Source organism: Erithacus rubecula (assembly GCF_903797595.1).
Source record: "Erithacus rubecula genome assembly, chromosome: 1".
Lineage (NCBI taxonomy): Eukaryota > Metazoa > Chordata > Aves > Passeriformes > Muscicapidae > Erithacus > Erithacus rubecula.
The window spans coordinates 3,789,916-3,810,710 of NC_136658.1; the positions used below are offsets into that span (position 1 = coordinate 3,789,916).

General features: G+C 38.9%; 2 protein-coding genes across 2 annotated transcripts in view; both read right to left on the reverse strand.

Annotated features, from left to right (window-relative positions):
* Positions 1–13,377, reverse strand: part of GABRR3 (gamma-aminobutyric acid type A receptor subunit rho3) — a 51,039-nt gene extending 37,662 nt beyond the window's left edge. Inside the window, exon 1 of the mRNA XM_079302095.1 lies at positions 12,940–13,377. The gene's annotated coding sequence lies outside the window, so the exon portion shown is untranslated. The remainder of the gene's footprint in view (positions 1–12,939) is intronic.
* A 776-nt stretch (positions 13,378–14,153) lies between these two features.
* Positions 14,154–20,795, reverse strand: part of DCAF6 (DDB1 and CUL4 associated factor 6) — a 71,862-nt gene continuing 65,220 nt past the window's right edge. The window contains exons 19-22 of the mRNA XM_079316272.1: positions 18,999–19,155; positions 17,509–17,597; positions 15,824–15,929; positions 14,154–14,597 (exon numbers count right to left, since the gene is read on the reverse strand). Of these exons, the coding sequence (XP_079172398.1) occupies positions 14,533–14,597; positions 15,824–15,929; positions 17,509–17,597; positions 18,999–19,155 (417 nt within the window). The 3' untranslated portion in view covers positions 14,154–14,532. The remainder of the gene's footprint in view (positions 14,598–15,823; positions 15,930–17,508; positions 17,598–18,998; positions 19,156–20,795) is intronic.

Below are 20,795 nucleotides of genomic sequence, written 5' to 3' on the forward strand. Positions count from 1 at the left end.
GACTTGCAATAAATTAGCTGGTGACTCTGTGACAACAAAATTGATCATGTCTCCTCAAGCTGTCTCCAGGCAAGTTCGTGGGACCTCATCTTCTCTGACAGCTCATGTCCTGGATTTCTTTCAGTACCCTGCTAAGTGAAAGGAGACAGCTCTGGTGCTGTTTTATCTGATTGTTCTGCCACTTTCATGAACATTTGCTTCCCTGGCTATCAATGATGGCTTTTTATCCTATTCACCTCACAACCTGTCAAATGTAAACTTTTGCAACTTCCTGATTGTTTTTTCAGTCAGTATCAGTCCTCCTACTTGCTTCTCATATTTCCCAAGATTATTTATAGCCATTAACTGTTCCATGACAGAGGCAAGAGTCTGACTGCAAACCTGCATTAAGGGTAGAAGAGCAACCATTCCTAAAGTTCACCTCTTCAGCCAAACTTGTATTTTAAGAGGGTTTTAAAAAGTGCTATTATCATAGCCTGGATACTCTTACCTAGTAGGATCTAGAAAATATGAAGGTGAGCAGACTACCAAAATTCCTGCTAATTAGCCCAAGCTGCCTGCAGTATGAGTGGAATATAGTCTGAGATCATTTGGCTTTGGGAGGCCTGTATAAAAATTAACCAATTGTTTCATTAACTGCCTTGTCACTTTTTGAACCACAGGGATATAGCTGCTATTTCTGCAGATAGCAGGAATCCAGTACTAATGTCAAGTCAGTAGCTGGGACTAAAATGGTGGAGTACAAGGAGAACAAAGTTTGTACTGTCTGCATGTAGATCAGAAAACAAACAGGGTTTCTCAAAGATAATATGCTCAACTCCTGCATATTCAGGTTGGAAAAGTATTTTGATTTAGAGTTAGAAAAGGAGCCATGTCCAGCAAGGTTCTGTCTCCTCACCCCCTATGGAGCAATAAATCCTCTAATCTCAAAGAGTTTAAAAAAAAAAAAAAAACAGGCCTCCAACTTTACCACTGATTTTAGTATATCCTCATTTCTGAAACTGCTGTAACTTGTTCAAAATTCTGTTTGCAATCAGCTTAGCAATATTCCACCTGCTCCACACGCACAGGAATTCTCCCCCACAGCCACCCTGCAAATTCCTTGCCATTCATTGTGCAGCTCTCAGCTTCTTCATGCCCAAAATAGTTCCTCTGCATCACAGCACAGTGGCTCCCCTGCTCCCAGCTGACATTCCCAGCCCACAGAAATCTCAGTATTCCTGTACAGCTCCTTGGTTTGGGAAATCTAGAAATCACATGCTTTTTACTATTATCTCTGCAAGTTTAGGTGAATCTTCTGGAGATAGTAAAACCAAGAAAAACTCGTGCATGTTTTAAATTTAACAGCATGTGACTGATCTTTTCAGCTGGGCTCATCTGTCACCATGGGGTTAAATCCTCAGGATAGTTGGTGCCTCACGTAAGAGGAGCCTGGATAATTTGGCCATAGACTTAGAAAGGTGGCTCTAATTTCAACTAAAAATACATTTGCATTCCTTCTGCCTTATTCTTAACCACACAGCTTCCCTCTCACAGAGGCACAACCCTTTCTTCCTTGCCCAGACTTTCTTTACACAACCCTGTATGCTTCTTTCCAGCTCCCACTCTCAAGCTCCAGTTTTCTCCCAGATTTAAATCCCCAAAATCATCCAGAATTTAACTGATTTTTCCTTGTTTAGCCAAAGAGAAGATTTCCAAATCTGAGAGTTATACTCTAATGTGGGTAAGATGTTATATTAAAATAAACTCAGAGTTTTATTCCATTGGCACTAAGGTTTACACATTTTTTGCAGTTCTTGTTTAACCAAGACAGGCTTCTCTCTCAAAAGTAATTAAATACATGAATTGCTAAAGTGCATTGTATTGAATCACACTAAGTACAATGAAGTAAACTTTGTTTATTACCAAGTTAATCACAAAGTGTTACTCTTACCCAGATTTAGTCTGGACAGAATATTTTCAGTTTCACTGTCTCAGAAGCTCAGTATAACACAGAATTTGCTAACTTCTTAACAAACAAACAAGAGTAAAAGGCTGGATAATCATGACCTTCCTTCATGTTTCACATCTTCTAGGCAGAGATCCTGGGGATCAGTTCTTTCCTTTAAACTAAAAATCAAAACAAACTAAACAATCACCTCACCTTTCCTGGTGTTTGGGTTGGAAGGACTAATATAATTTGAAAAGGCTGCCTTAATGTATTGTTTTGTTGTTTCCTTTTCTTTTTAAAATGCTCTTGACTAACTAACAGATGCAAGTAATTTTAACTGGATATGTTTTTCTTTGTATTCTGTTTATTTTCTTCTATTGCACAGCCAACCTCATAGTTGGCTGCCAGTTCATTCAAAGCTGTTCAGTATCTTTGCAAGCTTCTAACAAGAATATGTTTTCTTCACTAATTATTCTTGAAGAAGGTAATTTGTATTATTAAATGTACTTCAGGTCTACTTTCCTGTGGTTTTTGAGCTCTTGCTAGCTTCAGTCATCTGGAGAGAAATGAGACATGTAAGCCTCCAGAAAATAACATTTATTAGGAGCTGCAACCAGCTATACAAGGGATATAATTTTGAAACGAACAATTATAAAAATTTTATGTTAAAATATTTCTGTAAATTATAAGCAAAGTCCATTGGGATTTTTTAAGAATGAAAATATTTTTCCTGGAGAAAACATTAGTGACACTGAAAGAGCTGTGTGCTCCCTCTGGGGACCCATTTTACTGAAAGCAGAGATGGGGAGGTGACCAGCTGGCTCAGTCATTGAACAGGCTTAGAAAACCCTGCTCTTGATGTAGCTGATTTTGGCAGTAGCTTGAAAAATCTTGGTGTGATCTGGTACCTTTTCATACTGGCCAGCCATGACCACAGCATTTTCATTTCCCAACTCTGTGACAGCATCTGTAAAACTCTTGATCCCTGAGAGTCCAATTGCTGAAAGCTTGAATCAAATGCTGTAGGCACTGCAGAGTCTCCCAAGAGCACCATGTATAAAATGCAAAGTCATTATGTGTACATATCAATAAACCCAATGTGTGCTTCATCTTGTTCTTCTCCTGCTGTGAAGATGATGTTCATCTGTATCCTTCAGTACATAATTATTATTTTTAAGTGTGCATTTCCTCACCTATCAGGGTTTACCAGCTTTGGCTCTCACAATACATTTCATATTAGTTGTCCTCTGTGTTTGATACATTGTTTTAGGAATCCAATTATTTTTTGCTGACATATCCACCACTTTGATTCATAAAATGAATTAAAACCATTACAACAGGAGGTAATTTATGAAACACTAAACAAGAAGCCCTCCCCACCAAGAGCTGACTAAGACAAGAACAAAAGGAGTAATCATGGGTAATAATTGCATTGTCTCATTCCATTTTCTTCTGAAGCCTTATTACAGCTGTCCCAAGAAAACATGCATTATCCAATGCAAGTAATAAAAGAGCAATTCTAAAAGCTAATTGTCTATAAAAATCTGGAGTTGATCCTTTACTCCTTAGAAATAGAAAGGTGATTGCATTGGTCTGCCAATTCATGGCCATCATCACTGAGTATCACATCCAGCTTCAGAGTACCAACTTCTCCCTTTCATAAGGTGTTGGAAGAAAAAAAACCCATTCAAATATTGCAGTGAGACCATTCCAGCACAGATGTGATTTCCATTCATCTATATCAGAGAGAAAATATATATATCAGAGAGAAAAATGCATGCAAGATCCAGTGGCTAAAAACTGAAGAGAAATTCTGTGGCCTGAAGTGGAGGATTATCCTGGCACCTTCAAGATTTAAAATCCTTTAAACTGATACCCAGGTTAGGAAAACACTAACATCTCTTTAAGCATTCCTTCCAAACCACAGAAAACTAGAATGAAAAGAGGAAACAAGTCACAAGTGGCTCCAAACAAGGAATTTTTTGGTGCTCCACTGACCACATTCATGGCAATGAGTTAGCTCAGATGGCAGCAGCAGAGTTCTCCAGAGAGTCTGATCAAAGACCAGACCTGGAAACTGTTTTCATTCAGCAAGCCTTGGCTTTGCATCTACTGCAAAGCCAGCAGAAGAAAGTGAGAAGAAACGTGGCTGTTGAGAATACCAAAGGTAAGGGCTGAAATGCATTTCTGACTGAAATGTAACCCTCTGAAAGAAAATATATCAACTCTGCTTGGGAGTGGATGAAGGAAGTCCTAAGAAAGGAACATGAAACAGTATCTCAAATTATCCATTGTTATTTCCACAGGTCTTATTGGGGGCTTTGTTCTTTTTTTCTTCAAGAAGAAATCATTAAAAGACTAAATATGGACACCAATCAGCCACTTACTGCTGATTCTGGTACTACCATGGCCCCAAGTTGATGGTACAGCAGCAAGAGGCCAACAGGCAAAATGCTTTAGGAATTCAGCTGACATCAACATATCTCTGCTGAGTGTCTTGTATCACATGAATGTCTTGGTGCAGATCAGCAGCACACATAATTTAAAAGTGACTTTCTGTGTAGACAATGTTTAACAGGTCAGAAACAACACACAGACATACAAGTACCATAAACATGCATTTTACAGCAGGAGGAACCAACCAGGTTCATCTCATGAACAAGAGGAAAAACAGCCCTGAATTCAGCTATTGTAAACATCCTAGTAGAAAAAGGCCATAATTATTCATCTTTGCAAATAAAAATATGGGCTGATAGGTATAATCCCCCCTTTGGATTAAAATTCAAGTCTGCTTGGTGCTGAGGTAGAAGAGTTTCAATGGATGTAGAAGAATGTGAGAAAATGGTGTCTAGGAATTTATCTTCCTTGATGATAGATCATTATGTATATGCAAATCATTGTATAGTGAATAGAAGTTAGAAATTATTAAAATTAAAAATAAACATGCAGTTTCTCAGTGATTTAATAAAATGCTGTATCCTGAGCATCAGGGGAAGTGATCCTTTAATACAAGAGAGTAGCACATCTCCCACTAGCCCCAAGAGATGAGCAAGTCATACTCAGAAAAATGACCATAAAATGAGGATCCAAACTTGTTTTGATTAGGTGTGGGATTCTGATCCTGTGCCTTTAAAAGCTGGCAGTTTAGCAAAAACATCAAGCTGCATAATTTCCCACTGGCTAAAAAAATACTAATGATCTCTCAAGTGGAACTGAGGAAAAAAACCTTATCTCATGCAAACAGTGAGTTGTGTATTTTTGGGTTTTGTGCATTTTTTTCTGTTATATAATAAGAAATCAGGTGTGTTCTTCACTTTCCATGGAAATGCTGATTTCTCATTTCAGCTGCTGGTTTTTAAGGGCTTCCTTCAATGTATATATTGGTTGAAGGATTAAACATTAATCTATAAAAAAGGCCTAGAATTTGATTACTACACACTCAATGCAGATTAATGAATCTGCAGATTCAGCTATACAAGATTCCTGTGCTCATCCCTCAAGCAAAGATGTTGATAAATGAAAAAACCTGGTACATTTATCCTGGACTTTTCAGGCTGTACTGCACAAACAGATGAAATGCAGCCAGAACAAATCCACCATCCCTTACAGCTCAAACCCAGAACCTTTAAAAGCAGTGCATCTCTCAGCTGGTAACTGCATTTTTTTGGCCATAACAAGACTATGTGTTGTTTGGGCAGAGCCCAAAGTGATGCCCAGTGAATTATGTGGAGAAAGGGGAAACCTCCCTGTGCTGCTGCTACTATGGGATCATTTTTGTTCACTCAGCTGGAGGAAGGGCTGCTTTTAACTCTTCCCCTCTCTGCTCTCTCCTGAGCTCTCTCTGCTTTGTCCATTAGCAAAGGGACCTTCCTGGTTGTGCCATTTTGGAGCTGGCATTCTTAAAACCTCAGTTCAGAGATGAGAAATTTCAGGTAACACTTGGCAAATCCAGAGGATGATGGTGGAAGCTGCTGATACAATTCCAGTGTTCATCCATCTACTGAATATAAAGAAGTCAACTCAAAGGTTTCTGAAGTTCATTATGTTTTTTTCTAAGCAAACAAAAAAAATTATTTTTTTCCCTAAAGAGTGAATTAACTTCTTCACAGTCTAAATTTTTCAGCAAGTGAATTGAATCTGATGGGTTTTTAATGTTCTTGTAAAGCCAGGAATATGTATTAGAAATTGCTAACATTTATCATGTCCCTTAGTAGAATAGTTGGATACTTTGGTTAAAAAGAAACCCTGCACTTATTGTCTCTCTTGAATAAATACTTTTAAGTAAATAATTTGGGCTGTTAAATATATTAAAAATAAACAAAAAATAAATGAAATTATATTTCTGCAAGAAAACAGTGTCCAAATTTAGCCCGTGCAATTTTTATCAGAAGAGAGAGGCTAAAATTATCTTCAGCTAAACCAAGGCACTTGTATACTTGTCATTTAGGAACTCTTTCAGTGACATGCAAGCAGAGACCAGAACTGACAATTATTTGAACAGAAAAAAAGAGCAACAAAACAGAGGTTAGAGGACGAGTTATTTATTGTGCTCGTCTGACAGCCCAAATGCAATGAGATGAGGCAGAAGTGCCCAGGCACTGTTTACAGGAAGACTCATCTCTTGAAATAGATTTTCATTTTGCTTTGCTCTGTCATAATTAGAAATGTCAAATTTCTTTGGAAAGAAAAAAAAAAAAGAAAAAAAAAGGCATGGGAAAAGTTTTTGCTCCCTCTTGTTCCTTAGACAATGAAAATAAGTGCAAGAATTGAAATATCTGTCTGCAATGAATGTTTGTTTGCTCAGCCTAAAACTTATTTACATTTTTGGAAGTGAGGAGTGCATTGTTCATAATCTAGTTAGGTCATCAAAAGTAAATTCAAATGTGAATTCTTTACCTTAGAATGATGATGAATCTGTTATCCAATGAACTTAACCTGAGATACCAGTAAATCAGGAAAAGTTTAGGAAGTGCTGCATGTAGGAAACAACAGGGTAGCTGAAAAGTGCAAGAAAAAGTGGCACACACAGGTTCATAGATTTCAGTATGTTGAGGGATGAGCTTTTACTTGTTGCCTGTGGAATTTTTCCCAGTGAGTTGCTAAAGAAGCAGTGATGGCTGGGTACTGGAGATGATTTTTTGGGAGTTTTGTTTGCCTTGTTGTACCCACTATAAAGAACTGTTATTCCTATCCCCATATCTTTGCCTGAGAGCCCCTTAATTTAAAAATTATACTAATTTAGAGGGAGAGGATTTACATTCTCCATTCTAAGGGAGGGCCCTGCCTTCCCTAGGAGACACCCATCTTTCAAACCAGGGCAGGATACCAAGGCATATCATGTTTCTGAAACAATCTTGGAAAATTAGTTTAATATAACAACACATCTATTATAGTGATTTCTGATTTCTGCTCTTAGATCCAGGAGGTTTCCAGACCCTCAGGTCCTGTGTACTCCAGCTGGCTGACAAACCCTTACAAGAAATGTTCTTGTTAAACATGATCCTGAGCCATGTTGGAACAGGATGTTTCTTCTCTCCTTTCTTCATTTCAAATTGTATTGCAAGCTGGAAATTCTAAGGAGACTCAGTTTTCAAACATTTCTGTAAGGAAATACGCTGCCTGTGTTTTGAGAGGGGTGCAGTGACTCCAACAACATCAATTCCAGCTCACAGCTGCATTTGGATCCTGAATCCTTGGCTCTGGGCATTGTCAGGCTGCCAAACAGCTCAACTTCCCAACAAAATGGGAAGCCCTCCCTGTCTCTGCTGGCTGCTCATGAGAAAGGGCTGTGGCTTCATCAAGTCCCTTGCTCAGGGCAATTCATGAGGCTTTCAGGCAGGCTTGGATTACATGGGAATTCATCTAGCTCTGCATGTTTCACGGCTCACTGAGCAAATCTGGGAACAAATTGATGGTTTAAATTAAATTTTGCTTCTGATGTGCCAAATGGACCACCTGGGTAGATTCCTAAATCTGAATGCCTGGCTGTGGAGTACCACCCTCTGAGGCAGCTGAATCCCATCCATCTGCCACCCTCCAGCCCACAATTTAGCCCAGAAGTTGCTTTTTTCTGAAGTGCACCCCATCCTAGGGGGTTACCATGGCAACTGAGGGAAGGACTGGCAGATGCTGCTCCTGTCAGGAGACAGCTAAATCACTACAGGTCTATTTTATGGTCTTTATTGTAAGAACCAAGGTGATTAAAGAGCACAGGTCACACCTGCACAAACCCAGCCCTTTCAGAGCTGTTATTCCTGTATCAGTGACAAGTAATTCACTTTTTGGTACCAGCCTGTTTACTATTTTGAGAAAGCACTCAGTTTGCCATCACACAGCTCACCAAGCAGTGCAGCAGCAAAGGCACTGGTTTACCAAGAAATACACGTGCTCCCCTCCTCAAGAGGTTAATATGAAGCCAACAGTGTAGAGAAACTTGTTAGAGACTGAGCCACCTATTTTGGAAAGGCTGGTGGAAAGGCACTCACCTCTGAAATGTTAAGGCTCCAAATCCTGCTGATAAGGGATGATAGGCAAATTGTCTTCTCATTCATGCCAAATTTCTCAATCTTTTGAAGAGGAATTTTGATGTTGGTGTCTCTCTCTGTAAACTGGCTCTAACACCATTTTAAAGCTAAGCTGTGTAAAAGCTAAATGTGATCACCACTTGCATCAGCACTGAGGCAATCACTGAGCACTGTCAGAGGAGGATGGCTACATGTGACTCAGAGCCTCATGTCTTGATGCTTGAGCATCCCCTGTTTGCTCTCTGGCTGCCAGACTTGGTGATACAGCTCAAAACTCTGGTGGGCACAAATCTGGGGCTCTGTTGCCAGGCAGAGGAGATACCCAGAGATTCTCATTTTCCCATCTACTCTTTCCTTAGGGATATATCCTGGTGGATGTGCCTTATTTTTCAACCTGCAGTTTCACTGAGACATCAGCTACCCTCTCATGGAAAGGAGAAGCCCATTTCTCTTCTGGATATGCAGAGTTTGTTATCCTGCATAGCTCTGTAACTTGGAAATGCTTTGTTAGAGCTGTGTCATGTGGCCATAACCATGCAACACAGAAGGTCACATCCTTCTGACAGCTTTTAATGCAGGATAGTCCCTGCCATATTGCAGGCACCTGGCATTGGAGCATTGCCCTGCAGCCCAGCTGCACTTCAGGCTTCTCTGTAGCATCCCTCTGCTTTTAGACTGTCTTTCAGTGAACCAAAATATCATTGCTGCATTGAAAATATTTCCCCTTCCTCGTGTCTAACTTGTCTTTTCATTTATCCTCACATTGTTTGCTTTCAGCTGCTTTCTACTTCCCAGGGAAAGAATATGCAGAGGGAAGTGGAGACCTTTCTTCTACTCCTGTCTGCTCTCTGCCTGCCCACTGACAGGCCAAAACTGCATCTTGGGTTCACTCTCTTACACCTTGGAGTCACTACTACTTCATTGAAACTGCTTCACAGAATGCCAGCAAACAGAAGGGAAAGACAGCATGAGAAGCAGGATGAGAGAAATTAAATGATGAAGCTCATTCAGTTTCTCATTTCTGTATCTGTTGCCCAGCTCTCCTCTATAAGAGTATGTAAGAGTCCAAATTTGGAACCTCTAGACTGCAATCAAACCCATTCAGTGCAGTGATGTGAAATTCAAGTGGTGTGAATGAAGCTGAGTGTCTGAGCCATCATGTGGATTTTCAGTGTGGTGGGGGGAGTGTGTGACTGTCACCTCAGTGGCCCCAGAGCCCCAGAGCAGGCACACACAGCGTGGCTGTGAAGGAGAGAGGGGCTGGGAGCTGCTCCTGCCATGGGGAGGGGGTGCAGGTGCTGGCTGTGACTCTGCTCAGCCTCCCTGCTCTTGGGGTGAACAGGAGCTCCTGCCACAGAGAGAATCCCCTTCTTCAGTGTACTCATTGCACAACCCTGACATGCAATGGTAGCAGGTGCACAATATCATTATATTTAAAAAGAAAAAGAATCATTTGAGAAAAACTGGAAAGAATTTTGAAGTGGCTCTTCTGTGTTACATCCTTGTGCCTGGAAAGCTTCTGGAGTGCAACCAACATCCAAGCCAAATGGTTTTGTCACAGTGCCTAACAGTATTTTTAAAGTCATGTTCATTTAAAAATTTACAGAACCCTCCCTTGCTCTTTCTAATCCTGGGTAAAATAACCACAAATTATTTTAAAGCACAGTATTTCACCTTTGAATGCTTGTAGAATTAGACAGGTAAAAGTCCCAAACACTTTTTCCCACGAACAAAGTGCTGAATGAGCATCCTCAGAGCTGTCTACTGACAACTATGACAACATCAATTCAGCAAGAATTGAAGTGAGAGCCCCAACTCACTTTGCACAACTACTGAAAGGTCATCATTCTCTGAGGAATAGAAACCCCAATCTGGCAAGTGTCACATTCATCCCACCATTAAAAGTACCTCATGATTATTATGATTCCTTTAGATGATTTAACAGTTACAAGTTTGTTTTAAAGGTATTTGGTTTTTAATCAAATTTCTTTAGGAGTGAGGTGAGGAAGGAGAAAGTATTAAAAACAGGGTCTGAGCATGGAGTCATCCTGCAGAGGGGAAGGAGAACTGCAATGCTGTTTGAGAACAGCTGCAGATCCCCTGGGATTTGTATTCCAATTAGTTACAAAGCCTATTAACAAATTCTATTTAGAGGGTTTTCCATTTAAGTGAGATTTTCCTAAATTAGTAGCCATCAGTTCTTATTTGGATAGTGAATCTATCAAAGTCCATGGATTACACTAGTGTACAGCCATCCTCCTGCAAAAAAAAGGGCAGCATAATAATATGGTAGAGTCATAATCAGAAAAAAAAGGATCTTGCTTTAAAGAGTAGCACATCTCTATTTTTCCTATCAAAACACCTTGCTGTGTGTTTTAGTAGTAGTTTTTGAACTTCAGTTTGATCTGCCAGTAAAGAGAAATTAATCTAGAGGGGAACATTGACAGAAAGTTCTTAAAAAGTACTGAGAAGGTGGATGGTGCCTTTTTGTCAAAGAGAACAAAGCAAATGCAAATACTAAAATGAACATTTAAACCTGAGGAAAATAAATCTCTATTACCTTAAATAACTCAGGCTCAGCAGCAGAGAATGTCACTGAGAAGACAAACTGGATGCTTACACAGATAAAGGTATTTGTGCACGTTATAATTCATGGAAAGAGCTTAAAATTGATTTCACCCCACATTTCCAAGACTAGCTCAATCTCTGTTTGGGCAGGGCAGTGACCTCACAGAAGCCTCCTGTGTCCTGTGGCCCTGTGCTTCAGCTGGGGCTTTTGGGGTTGGCCTCTTGTTGTGTGTGTGACAGGATCAGGAGGAATATGGGCTGGGACCCAGCTGCTGCTAATTGCAGCTCATTTCTCAACAGTGCTGCCAGCTCTGCCCACAAAACAGGACTATTCCCAAGGATTGTGAGTGATGAGCCTGGCTCAGTGGGATCTTTCCATACAAGAATGGCTCATCTCTCCCAGGCAGCTCCTCTGAGTGTATCCATCCCCTGCACACAACCACACACACACACTCAGTGGTCATTTTGTTGGTGCAAGGCCAGTGAAACCACCACTGAGCATTTTCCTCTGGAATTTCTTCCTCAAAAACATCATTTGGGATATTCTCAAAGAGCTAAAGGTGTATACAATAGCCTACTGTAAACATTTATCTACTGTACTGTATTTTTCTACTTTATCTAGGTAAGAAAAATTCACAATCCAAATGATGCAGGATGCCTTTAATGAACCTTTTCCTGCCTCCATCAGGGAAAGCACAAAGAGCAGAACTATGGTTTGAACAAGCTCAGCATCTTTTTTAATTTAAAGAAGAGATTGTGTCCCACAGGGACCATCTGCCCAGGCTTCAAGACACCAAATTATTTACCAGGAATTGCAGTAACATTTATCAGAGAAGTTGCTTTTGATCTTTGCACTCCCTAGAAGTGAGCAGTGACACCTGAACCCTTGCTCTTCCCAGCACACCAGCACTGACAGTGCTGGAGTGCAATCCTCAGTCCACACAGCAGCAGAAGGTGGTCCCTGTATCCTTATCACCATCCTGCCCATCAGTTTGGGCTGTTAATAGACAATAAACATTTTGGGTATCTCCAAGAGCAGCAGAAATGGGGCACTAGAGGGAGCTCTGGCAGCACTGCCCACCCCTGAGCCCCAGCCTGAAACCAGAGCACATTCCCTTCTCAACTTGGGAGGCTTTGGGATGGCTTCTTACTTTAATTTCTCTGTTCAGATCTATCCCATTACATAAATGTTAGTTAAAAAGAAAAAAGAAAGCCAACCTATACACTATAGATATCTTAGTTTTAGAAGAACTGCCTGACAAACTTCAGTGAGGTTTGAAAAATCATCCAGATATTAAACTTTTTCCCTTATTGAGATTAAATCCTCCTTTTAAATCAGTAAACCCACAGCTATGTATCAGGAATTAAAGCTAATATTTAGCCTTTGAATAAATAAGAGACGTTTTGGGACTAATGTGCCTATGGGAGCTCTGGGAAAAAAAGTCAAGATAATTGCTGTTGGTATGCTCTTTGCTATAACTAAAGCAAAAGTGGCAGAAGCAGCTTTTTTATTTTTAGAAAGACATCCACAGAGATTTATTAAACCTCTCTGGGGAAGACAAAAGCTATCTTCTCCATATATTTACTTGAGGAAGAATTTATTTTCAAGGCAAAAAAAATTAATAATTTCTAAATAAGAACACTCAGGCTTCTGTAGAAGCACCAGGACGATTTTTGGAAGAAAACACCTCAAAAATCATCTACAGAGAACCCAACTGTATCCAACATTGCATTACTCTATTTAATTCACAAAATTGCTCAGGAGCCCCAGCAGTGGAGCAGACAACCCTACTTTATCTATACTTAATCTTTTCTTATCTATATTTCCTGTATAGTTCTTTTAAATCTAATGAGAACAGAACCCTTGTTACAAAAATTCGAAGTTAATTTACCTGTGTAGAAAAACAAGCATCTTACCTTGACATTTTCTCCTCTCCCTTGTTGATGTTAGATACTTTCTCAAACACTTAGCAGATCTCCATCCTCTGCTGCACTGACATCCTTGGGATGTGAATTTTCCTGGGTTTCACAGCACTCCACTGTTTGAGGTGTCCATTTTTCTCAGCACCCTCTGCCTCCAAAAACTTATTTCCCCAACAGTTATTTTCTCCTTTGCCAAATTCTCTTCACTGCATCACTTTCAATGATTTCTTAACTTCTCCTTTAAAACAAACAAGGAAACTACCCACCAACCCTTATCTATCTCCTCACACTTTTCCTCTCCCCTCATGTTATTCTTCCCTTGCTCAAGGAAATATCTTCACTGTTACTGCCAGCTGAATTCCATATAATTCCCACTTCTCCTCCCTCAGGAATTTCTCTTTATCCCTCTCAGTTGTTTTAGTTTTCCCTTCTATCTCTTCCCCATATCCCTTCAGCCTGCTTGCACTATGAATCAGGACATCAGAATTGTGCTTATGTTCTTTTTTAGTGTGGGGAATTCCTTTTGTTGATGTCAGCAAAGTTTGTGCAGTTTGTGTAATGAATGTGTATTTTAATATCAACAGGGTAATGAAGCCTCCAGTACCCTCACCCCCCTGATTTAGAATTCTTCCAGCATTCCATATTTCCCAATGGAGCTTCTCAGCATCTGCCATCCTTGGCAAGAACTGCCATTGAGCAAACAGCACTTTCCCTGCTCTACCTTCCTTCCTTCACTTTCTCTTCCCCACTGCCATCCAAAAATCTGTGGAGGAAGGGTAAATCCCATAAAACAGATTGAACAGCCTTCCCAAATAATTACTCCTAGGAAACAATGCACAGGAATTTTAAAATTCTTAGTCCCTAAATCAGTGGAAATTAAGATGCACCTGCTGCTATTGCAAAGAAGGCAAACTCACAGATCTATCAGTGAAATACAACTATTTCACCAGCACTACAGACCCAAGCACAGAGAATGAGAAGTGACATTATACAACTGAGAGAGAGACAATTTTTGCCTACATGTGTGTGGGAAATGCAAGAACCAAGAGACACAGAGTCCTAAAGTCCCTGTGCTCACTGCAAGAAATAATTGTGTTTGTCACTTCACAAACACTGTAAGGAAGAATGCAAATACTGCAAAGGCAGCAATGGGGTTGTACTTACAAGGTGATAAACCAATTGCTGCACAAAGAAAAACCACAAAACTATTTAAAACAACCAAATATTTTAATTAGAAAGCAACAAACATGCAAACAGCAGGTATAGAAATTTATTTGAACCAACGTTTTTACTATAATGAAAGTTACTTTAAAACATTGATCCAAGCTCCCACATTTGCTGTTTAAGGAAAATATTGCACTTGGCATCTCTAGCACCCCTCATACATGGCAAAACATTTTAAAAACATTTTTGCTTATTTTAACTTGCACACTCTCCCCAAGTCATGCACACAGTCATTCAAAAAAACAAAAGGTTAGGTTATCCAAAAGCAATACCTCAGAATTGCACTAAAGCTCTGTAAGGAAAAATATAATTAATGTTTTATACAAATTTATTGACTTCCAGGTGCTCACACACGATTGTTGGTTACTCTTCATCTTCATTTTCATTTTCCTGGCCAGATCCTTCTGATCTGTCACCTTCCAATCGGTCTGCAAAACACAGATTTAGTAAAAAGAACTTGCAACATTTTCTTTTTTTGGTAAATATTTATTATGTGCTGTCTCCCATGGTTATTACACAATGGGATATGGCTGTGGGTTTTATGGTAGAAGGAAGTCTGTGTGGAGTGGGTAGAAATGTTACCACAAGAAAGGAGAAAAGGAGAAATGCCCTAAAGGATGTCAGGCATGAAAGCAAAATCTGTGTACAAAAGGAAAAACCTTGTAGCTGCTGACTGGCTGTCAGCACAGAAAAGATGAATGCAAGCATAACATTAAAATGAGATGGTGACTGCAAGGGACAGAAATGCTGTTCTGGGGAGCTGAAACTACAGCTATAGTTAGAAATGGGAATAGTCCAGAAACTGGGGGATCACTGCCTGTCACTTCAACACATCAGAAAAAATGCATTTTGGTGTAAATATTTAGAGAAAGGCAACTACAGAACTGTGTGAGGGAACATGACTGGCTCAAGACCAATCACTCAAGCAACAAGCAGCAAGGTTTAGAAACACTCCACTGAGCCATAACAGATTTTTGCTGAATTGTTGTAACTGAAGTGTTGGGCAGCTCTCTTAGCACTTTGCTCAAAAGAGATAATGACAATTGAAGGAAACACAGCAGCATGGAGGAATAGCACTGTGCTGGACACATGGCACCCTCCTGGCTCCCAGAGCAGCCAGAGGTGAGAGAGGAGCAGCAGCAACCACCAGGCACAGCTTCCTTTGCTCCTCAGCACTGCCAGCCAGAGCCCCCATGCTCAGCATCTCCTGTCATTTTAACCTTCATCTACAGGTCTGTTAGGGTTCTGCCCCACATGCCAGCAGCCCCAGCAATGCCTCCCACAGTCCTTTATCTTCAACCCCAGGCAACTCCAAGTCCACAGTCAGTTTATCTTACAATTCATCCCAGTCCTTCCCAATAGCTTTCCTATCATACAGCACTCACTGAAAAGATCATTCCTGAAAAGAGTATTCTTCAACATCTAAAAAATGTATTTTGCTCTTTGTTTTGAGATAAAAAATAACAGCTGCAAAGATGTTGCTATTCTCACACCAAAGCAGCAATTCCTAAGTATTTCTATTAAGGCAACCTTCAACAACCCTTGAATCTTCTCACCAACCCCAAGAACAGCCACAGACAGTTTTGATGATTTCCAAATCAACCTGCTATTTCACAGACCAATGCTGTGGACAAGCTCCTCAGAAGTCTCTCACCTGCTCTTATATGATTCAATGAAGCCAACATTCGGAGCATGAAGGAAGCTGGAACAGTGATGGTGTTTCTGGTCTCTTCCAGCATTAATTCATTTCTAGTTATAACCTGGAGGCAGGCAACCAACAGAAATAAACATCAGAAGAAATAAATACAGAATTATACCGCATTGATAGGGACTTGTAGATACAAAGCCATTTTACAGAATCCAAAATTACCATAAGGAAGCAATATTTTAATAATTGCTATTGAATACTGTTGTCTGAGGTATGAAAAGTCAGACAGTGGACTCTGCCTGCAGGTATCCAATTATCTGTCTAAAGAAAATTCCAGTAAGATCATGGTTCCATTGTCCACATGCATGGCAGATACTAAGATGAGTGACTAAGAAAAACTTTGGAAATCTTTCATGAAGTAAAGCAGATTGATGAGAGAAAGTGCTGTTTCCAGATGGCAACTGTTGTAGAGAACAAAGTTCTAGCACCAGTGCTGGCCAAGAATGTGGGAAGGAAAAGAGATGAGGTTACCCTCAACTCCTACCTTCATGCTGCTTGAAACTTTTGGAGAAAATCCAAGGAACACAAGCCATTTTCTATCCCATTTCAGGAACATTCTTTAGCTCCATAATTCTTTGTAAACAGAGCTACAGCTTGCCTCTAAATGACTTGAAGAGCCAATTCCTGCTGTCTCATTTTCAAGGAAGAAAAATCTACTAATGAATACTTTTATCTCTCTTCCCTCATTCCTTCCTCATGGTACTTTCTTGTCATCCTTCTTTCTTCCTCCATAAATTTTAATCCCACACTGTAGATTGTCCCAGCTTTTAGACTATATTATTTTGTTATCATTAATCACAAAATTGATGCTTTGGAGTTTTTTCAAGAGATGTGGGGTGGTGGCTAAGGATTGTTTGTTTCTGTTTGTTTAAAATATATTTAGCACTGCTACAGAAAAATAATTATCAAAACCCCCCAAGTCTACTCTATCCATGCTGACCAGGAGATTTCACAAAAAAAGCCCCCAACCTAACCACCCAATAATCAAATGTGTCCTACAATATTATTTACAGAAAACCATATGACATTTTGATACATAGTGTTATGTAAATCACTCAAATATGATTATTCAGCAGTCACCTCAAGCCAGTTGCTATATCCAGTTATTGCTCTGAGGGCAACATGAAAACAATGAGTTACATAACTTCACATTGGACTTTTATAACTGATTGGGCTTGCAATGTTTGCTTTATTCCATGAAGTTCCCATGTGCAATCTTAACCTTAAAGCCCCTTTTATACCACTGAATATTTAATAGAATTGATTTTTTCACTCCCTATTGCTCTGTATATCCTTGTATTTCCTTCATCTTCCCTCCAGTTATTTGTTTAGAGACAGGCACTTATGTTCATTTATTAATTCCTGCCAGTTTTTCTTCTATATCTGAGTGTTCACACTTCTTCTTTTCATGTACATAATAGCAGATCATGTTATGTAATTTCTGGGAGAGCTGATGAAATGCAAAGTGCCAAGGATATGAAAGTCAGCAGCTCTGAAGGGCAGCTTTTTATTTGTACCTCATTTGTTGAACATTAAGTAACTCTGCTAATTCAATATCAGTAATTTGTACCAAAGGCTTTTATAGAATTAAAGATACAACATGACCATGAAAAAGGAGGAAAGGTTCTTACCTCATCTGCAAGTTTTCTGTTAAAAATCTTGGATTCTTCCAGTGGTGACCAAATTTTTATATCATAATCAATACCCGAAGAGGCCAGAACTAGAAGTAAGTAACAGTAATTCTAAATTAAATTAAATGTGTTATGTGTTTATTGGTACTTTCTGCCTTTAAATGGAAGAAAAATACTTAACTTGAAGCATTTATTTGCAAATGTCAGATCTCATGCTGAACTGAGCTTGTAATTACCAAGTCTCCACATGAGATCTGCTCCATAGATTATATGGTTTTGAATATATCTATATATAAATGAAGAAAACAAATGCAAACATCAAGAGCTCCCTGTTTTAGATTTAAAAAAATCACTAGAATATACAAAAAATAGAAGCAAAAAGTAAGAGCAAGCCCAGCCACTACTAATTCAATTCTGCTGATAAGGATATACATTAACAAAGCCTTAGGATTTGTAGACCCAGGTACAAAGGCAGAACCAAGATAATTTCAAATGTACCTTTGATAATTTCAGTGAATTTCATGTAAATTTATTTGATATTTAAATCTAATGATGCAATGGATGCTGTTATAAATAAAGGATGAAAAATATGAAAAGTTGCAGAACAGTCTCTAGATCATTGCACAAAAACCACTGTAGGAATTATAATTCCATAAAAGATTTCAGTAACTGGGAAACTGAACAAGATTAACCAACCTAGAAGGAGGATCTAACTCAGGACATTTACAAAAACTCAATTTCAATAAACAAGTTAAAAGTTCAAGGCTTACCCTATGTAGGACAGTATTCCATGTTTCCCCAAACTGTTTGAAAAATCCCTAGCCTCTTCTAGAATTATTATAGCAACTTTGCTTGCTAATTTACTAATAGCTGACTCTTTTACTATAGAGCCAGGTAAGCTGTGAAAAAAGAAATAACACAAATGCTTTCTTTGACTGTGTCAGAAGCTGGAGGAGGGGTAAGATTTTCCAGCTACATGTGATTCCTTCTACTGCTTTGGTCCATCTTTTCTAGGCAGGATTTCCTCTAAACAAAAATTATTAGAATTTCTATGAATTTTATTAACTCTTCTAATCTCACAATACCAGTGAGAGGGAGACACCCACTTCCACTGCATTTTTTGGATAGAGCCAAGTAGAGACCAGATTCCAACATGATTTCCAAGTATTGCTGGCATGTCAGCAACCCCTCATTAGTGTCATAGAAAACATTTTATGTGTTGAGGGCAACAAAAGCTGAGATTCTTCTTACTACATCTGATAGTATTTCTGTGCCAGGAAGAGTTTGATTTCAATAAATTTTTGAGTAAGGATGGATTTAAGGGCCAAAGGTCATTAGTGACAGTAATATCTGAACTATATGAGGAAACAGGAACAACAGCTCACGAACAATCATTGCATTGCTCTGTTGAGACAGAGTTTAAAACTGAGCTTTAAAATGCTCTAGTGGAGATAAACTGGACATGCAGAGTGTGAGAATGCTGCTCTTACTGGGGTCAAAGGGGTGAGGCTGCAGACAGTTCACCACGTGGTTGTCAGCCTCCAGCAGCATCAGGTGCTCAGCAGTGTGGCGGTCCCAGATGAAAATGTGCCCGCAGTCTGAGCCACTCATGACAAAGTTGGATCCCCAAAAATTGGCTTCCTTTATCTGAAAAACAAAACTTGGTAAGACCCAGCCAGTGAAAAGACCATCCAAGAGTGCATTCTGCACTAACAGTGTTGCTGAAGGAAAGCTCAGCCCATGTAGAAGGAAACATTTGAAGAAGAGTGATTGAAAAAAGAAAAGTTCAGGAAGTTTTAGATTTCCAGAACAAAGTAGCTGCTTACAAGAAAAAGAGAGGAGTTGGGGCAGACTGAACAGTTTGAAAATAAATGTCAGCACATCTGTCACTTTCTGAAGTCACAGAAATGATACTGGAGACAGGGGAATGCAAAGGAGTTTTTAGGAAGAGTTTGTCTAAGTTAAAGTTTGTGACAGGCTAATCCCTGGGGGGGACCTTTCCATTACAGAGAAACAGGAGACAGAAGTTTATGAAACCTTTATGAAATCACTTCTGATTTGACTCAGTGTAGGACCTCAAAGTAACTATTGTTAAACAATACAAATTTGCTATTCTGTGAGGTGAGAGATATCTTTCTTTTGGAACACTTCCCTCAGAAAATACCTAGAAGAGAAGAGCAGACATTGCCTTGGCTCTGTTCTTTGCCTCAATTACCTTGATATAGATTCATTGGAAAGTTGAACCCTTATGCTGTTAAAATATGTGCTTTATTTCCAGCATAAATAAGCCCAGTTTTGAATTTCAGGCTTGGTAGATCTTTGTCTATAGAATATGTCCCAATGACTGCAGTCAGTGCAATAAAGCCATCCTGATGTCTAAAAATAAACCAGAGAAGCTGCATTCCTATAATGAATTCCAATGTATTAATATTTCAGCAGCTTTTTTCTTATATCTCCTTTTAATTCATATTTTTTCATTATTTTTTCATTATTTTGTTATATATAGATAATCCTCAAAAATAAAAAGAACTTTTAATTTTAGATTTTAATTTTCAGTTATGACCTCTGCCTGTTTCCTTTGTATTCTCTTACTCATACTTCTCAATACTCATAAAATCTAATTTTAGCACCACAGAAATGAACAGAACTGTGAATGAAATTCACATTTAAAAATTTCAGTTTTCAAAAGATTCTGAAACTTGCTGTTTTAAAAGAAGGGCTATAAAAAATACAAGATTACCAAATTAAGTTTTCAAAAGTAAGGAAGAACCAGAATAATTCCATTTGCTTGCATAATCTTAATTCATTATATATACATACACCCATATATATGTATATGTATATATATATAAAAGAATTATATATATATAAATGGTTCATGTAATTGAGAACAAAACTTTATCCCTGGGCTGCTAAGGTGTGTAGGAAACAAAGCTTTTTTAAGCTGTGTCCTCCAGAAATTTGAAATAGAAACATCATTAGCCCTTGCTTTGCAGGAATGAGGGTATTACTCAAACCAGCAGATTAAAATGAAGTTTGTAACTATAGAGACCTACAAGGAAAATAAAATTTCATTTTCTTTCATTCTGTGCATTCCTTGCCAAAGGTGCTTGTGTGAAACAAAAGCAAAAAGACCAACCCACATCCCCAAGAAACCAAACAACAAAATTTGCTAAATAATTTATATAATAACAGCTATGCAGAGACTGAATTAAGACTTAGATGAACTCACTTTTAGTATCTTTTAACCACAAAGAGCCTGATGCCAGGAATTTTAATCTAATGGG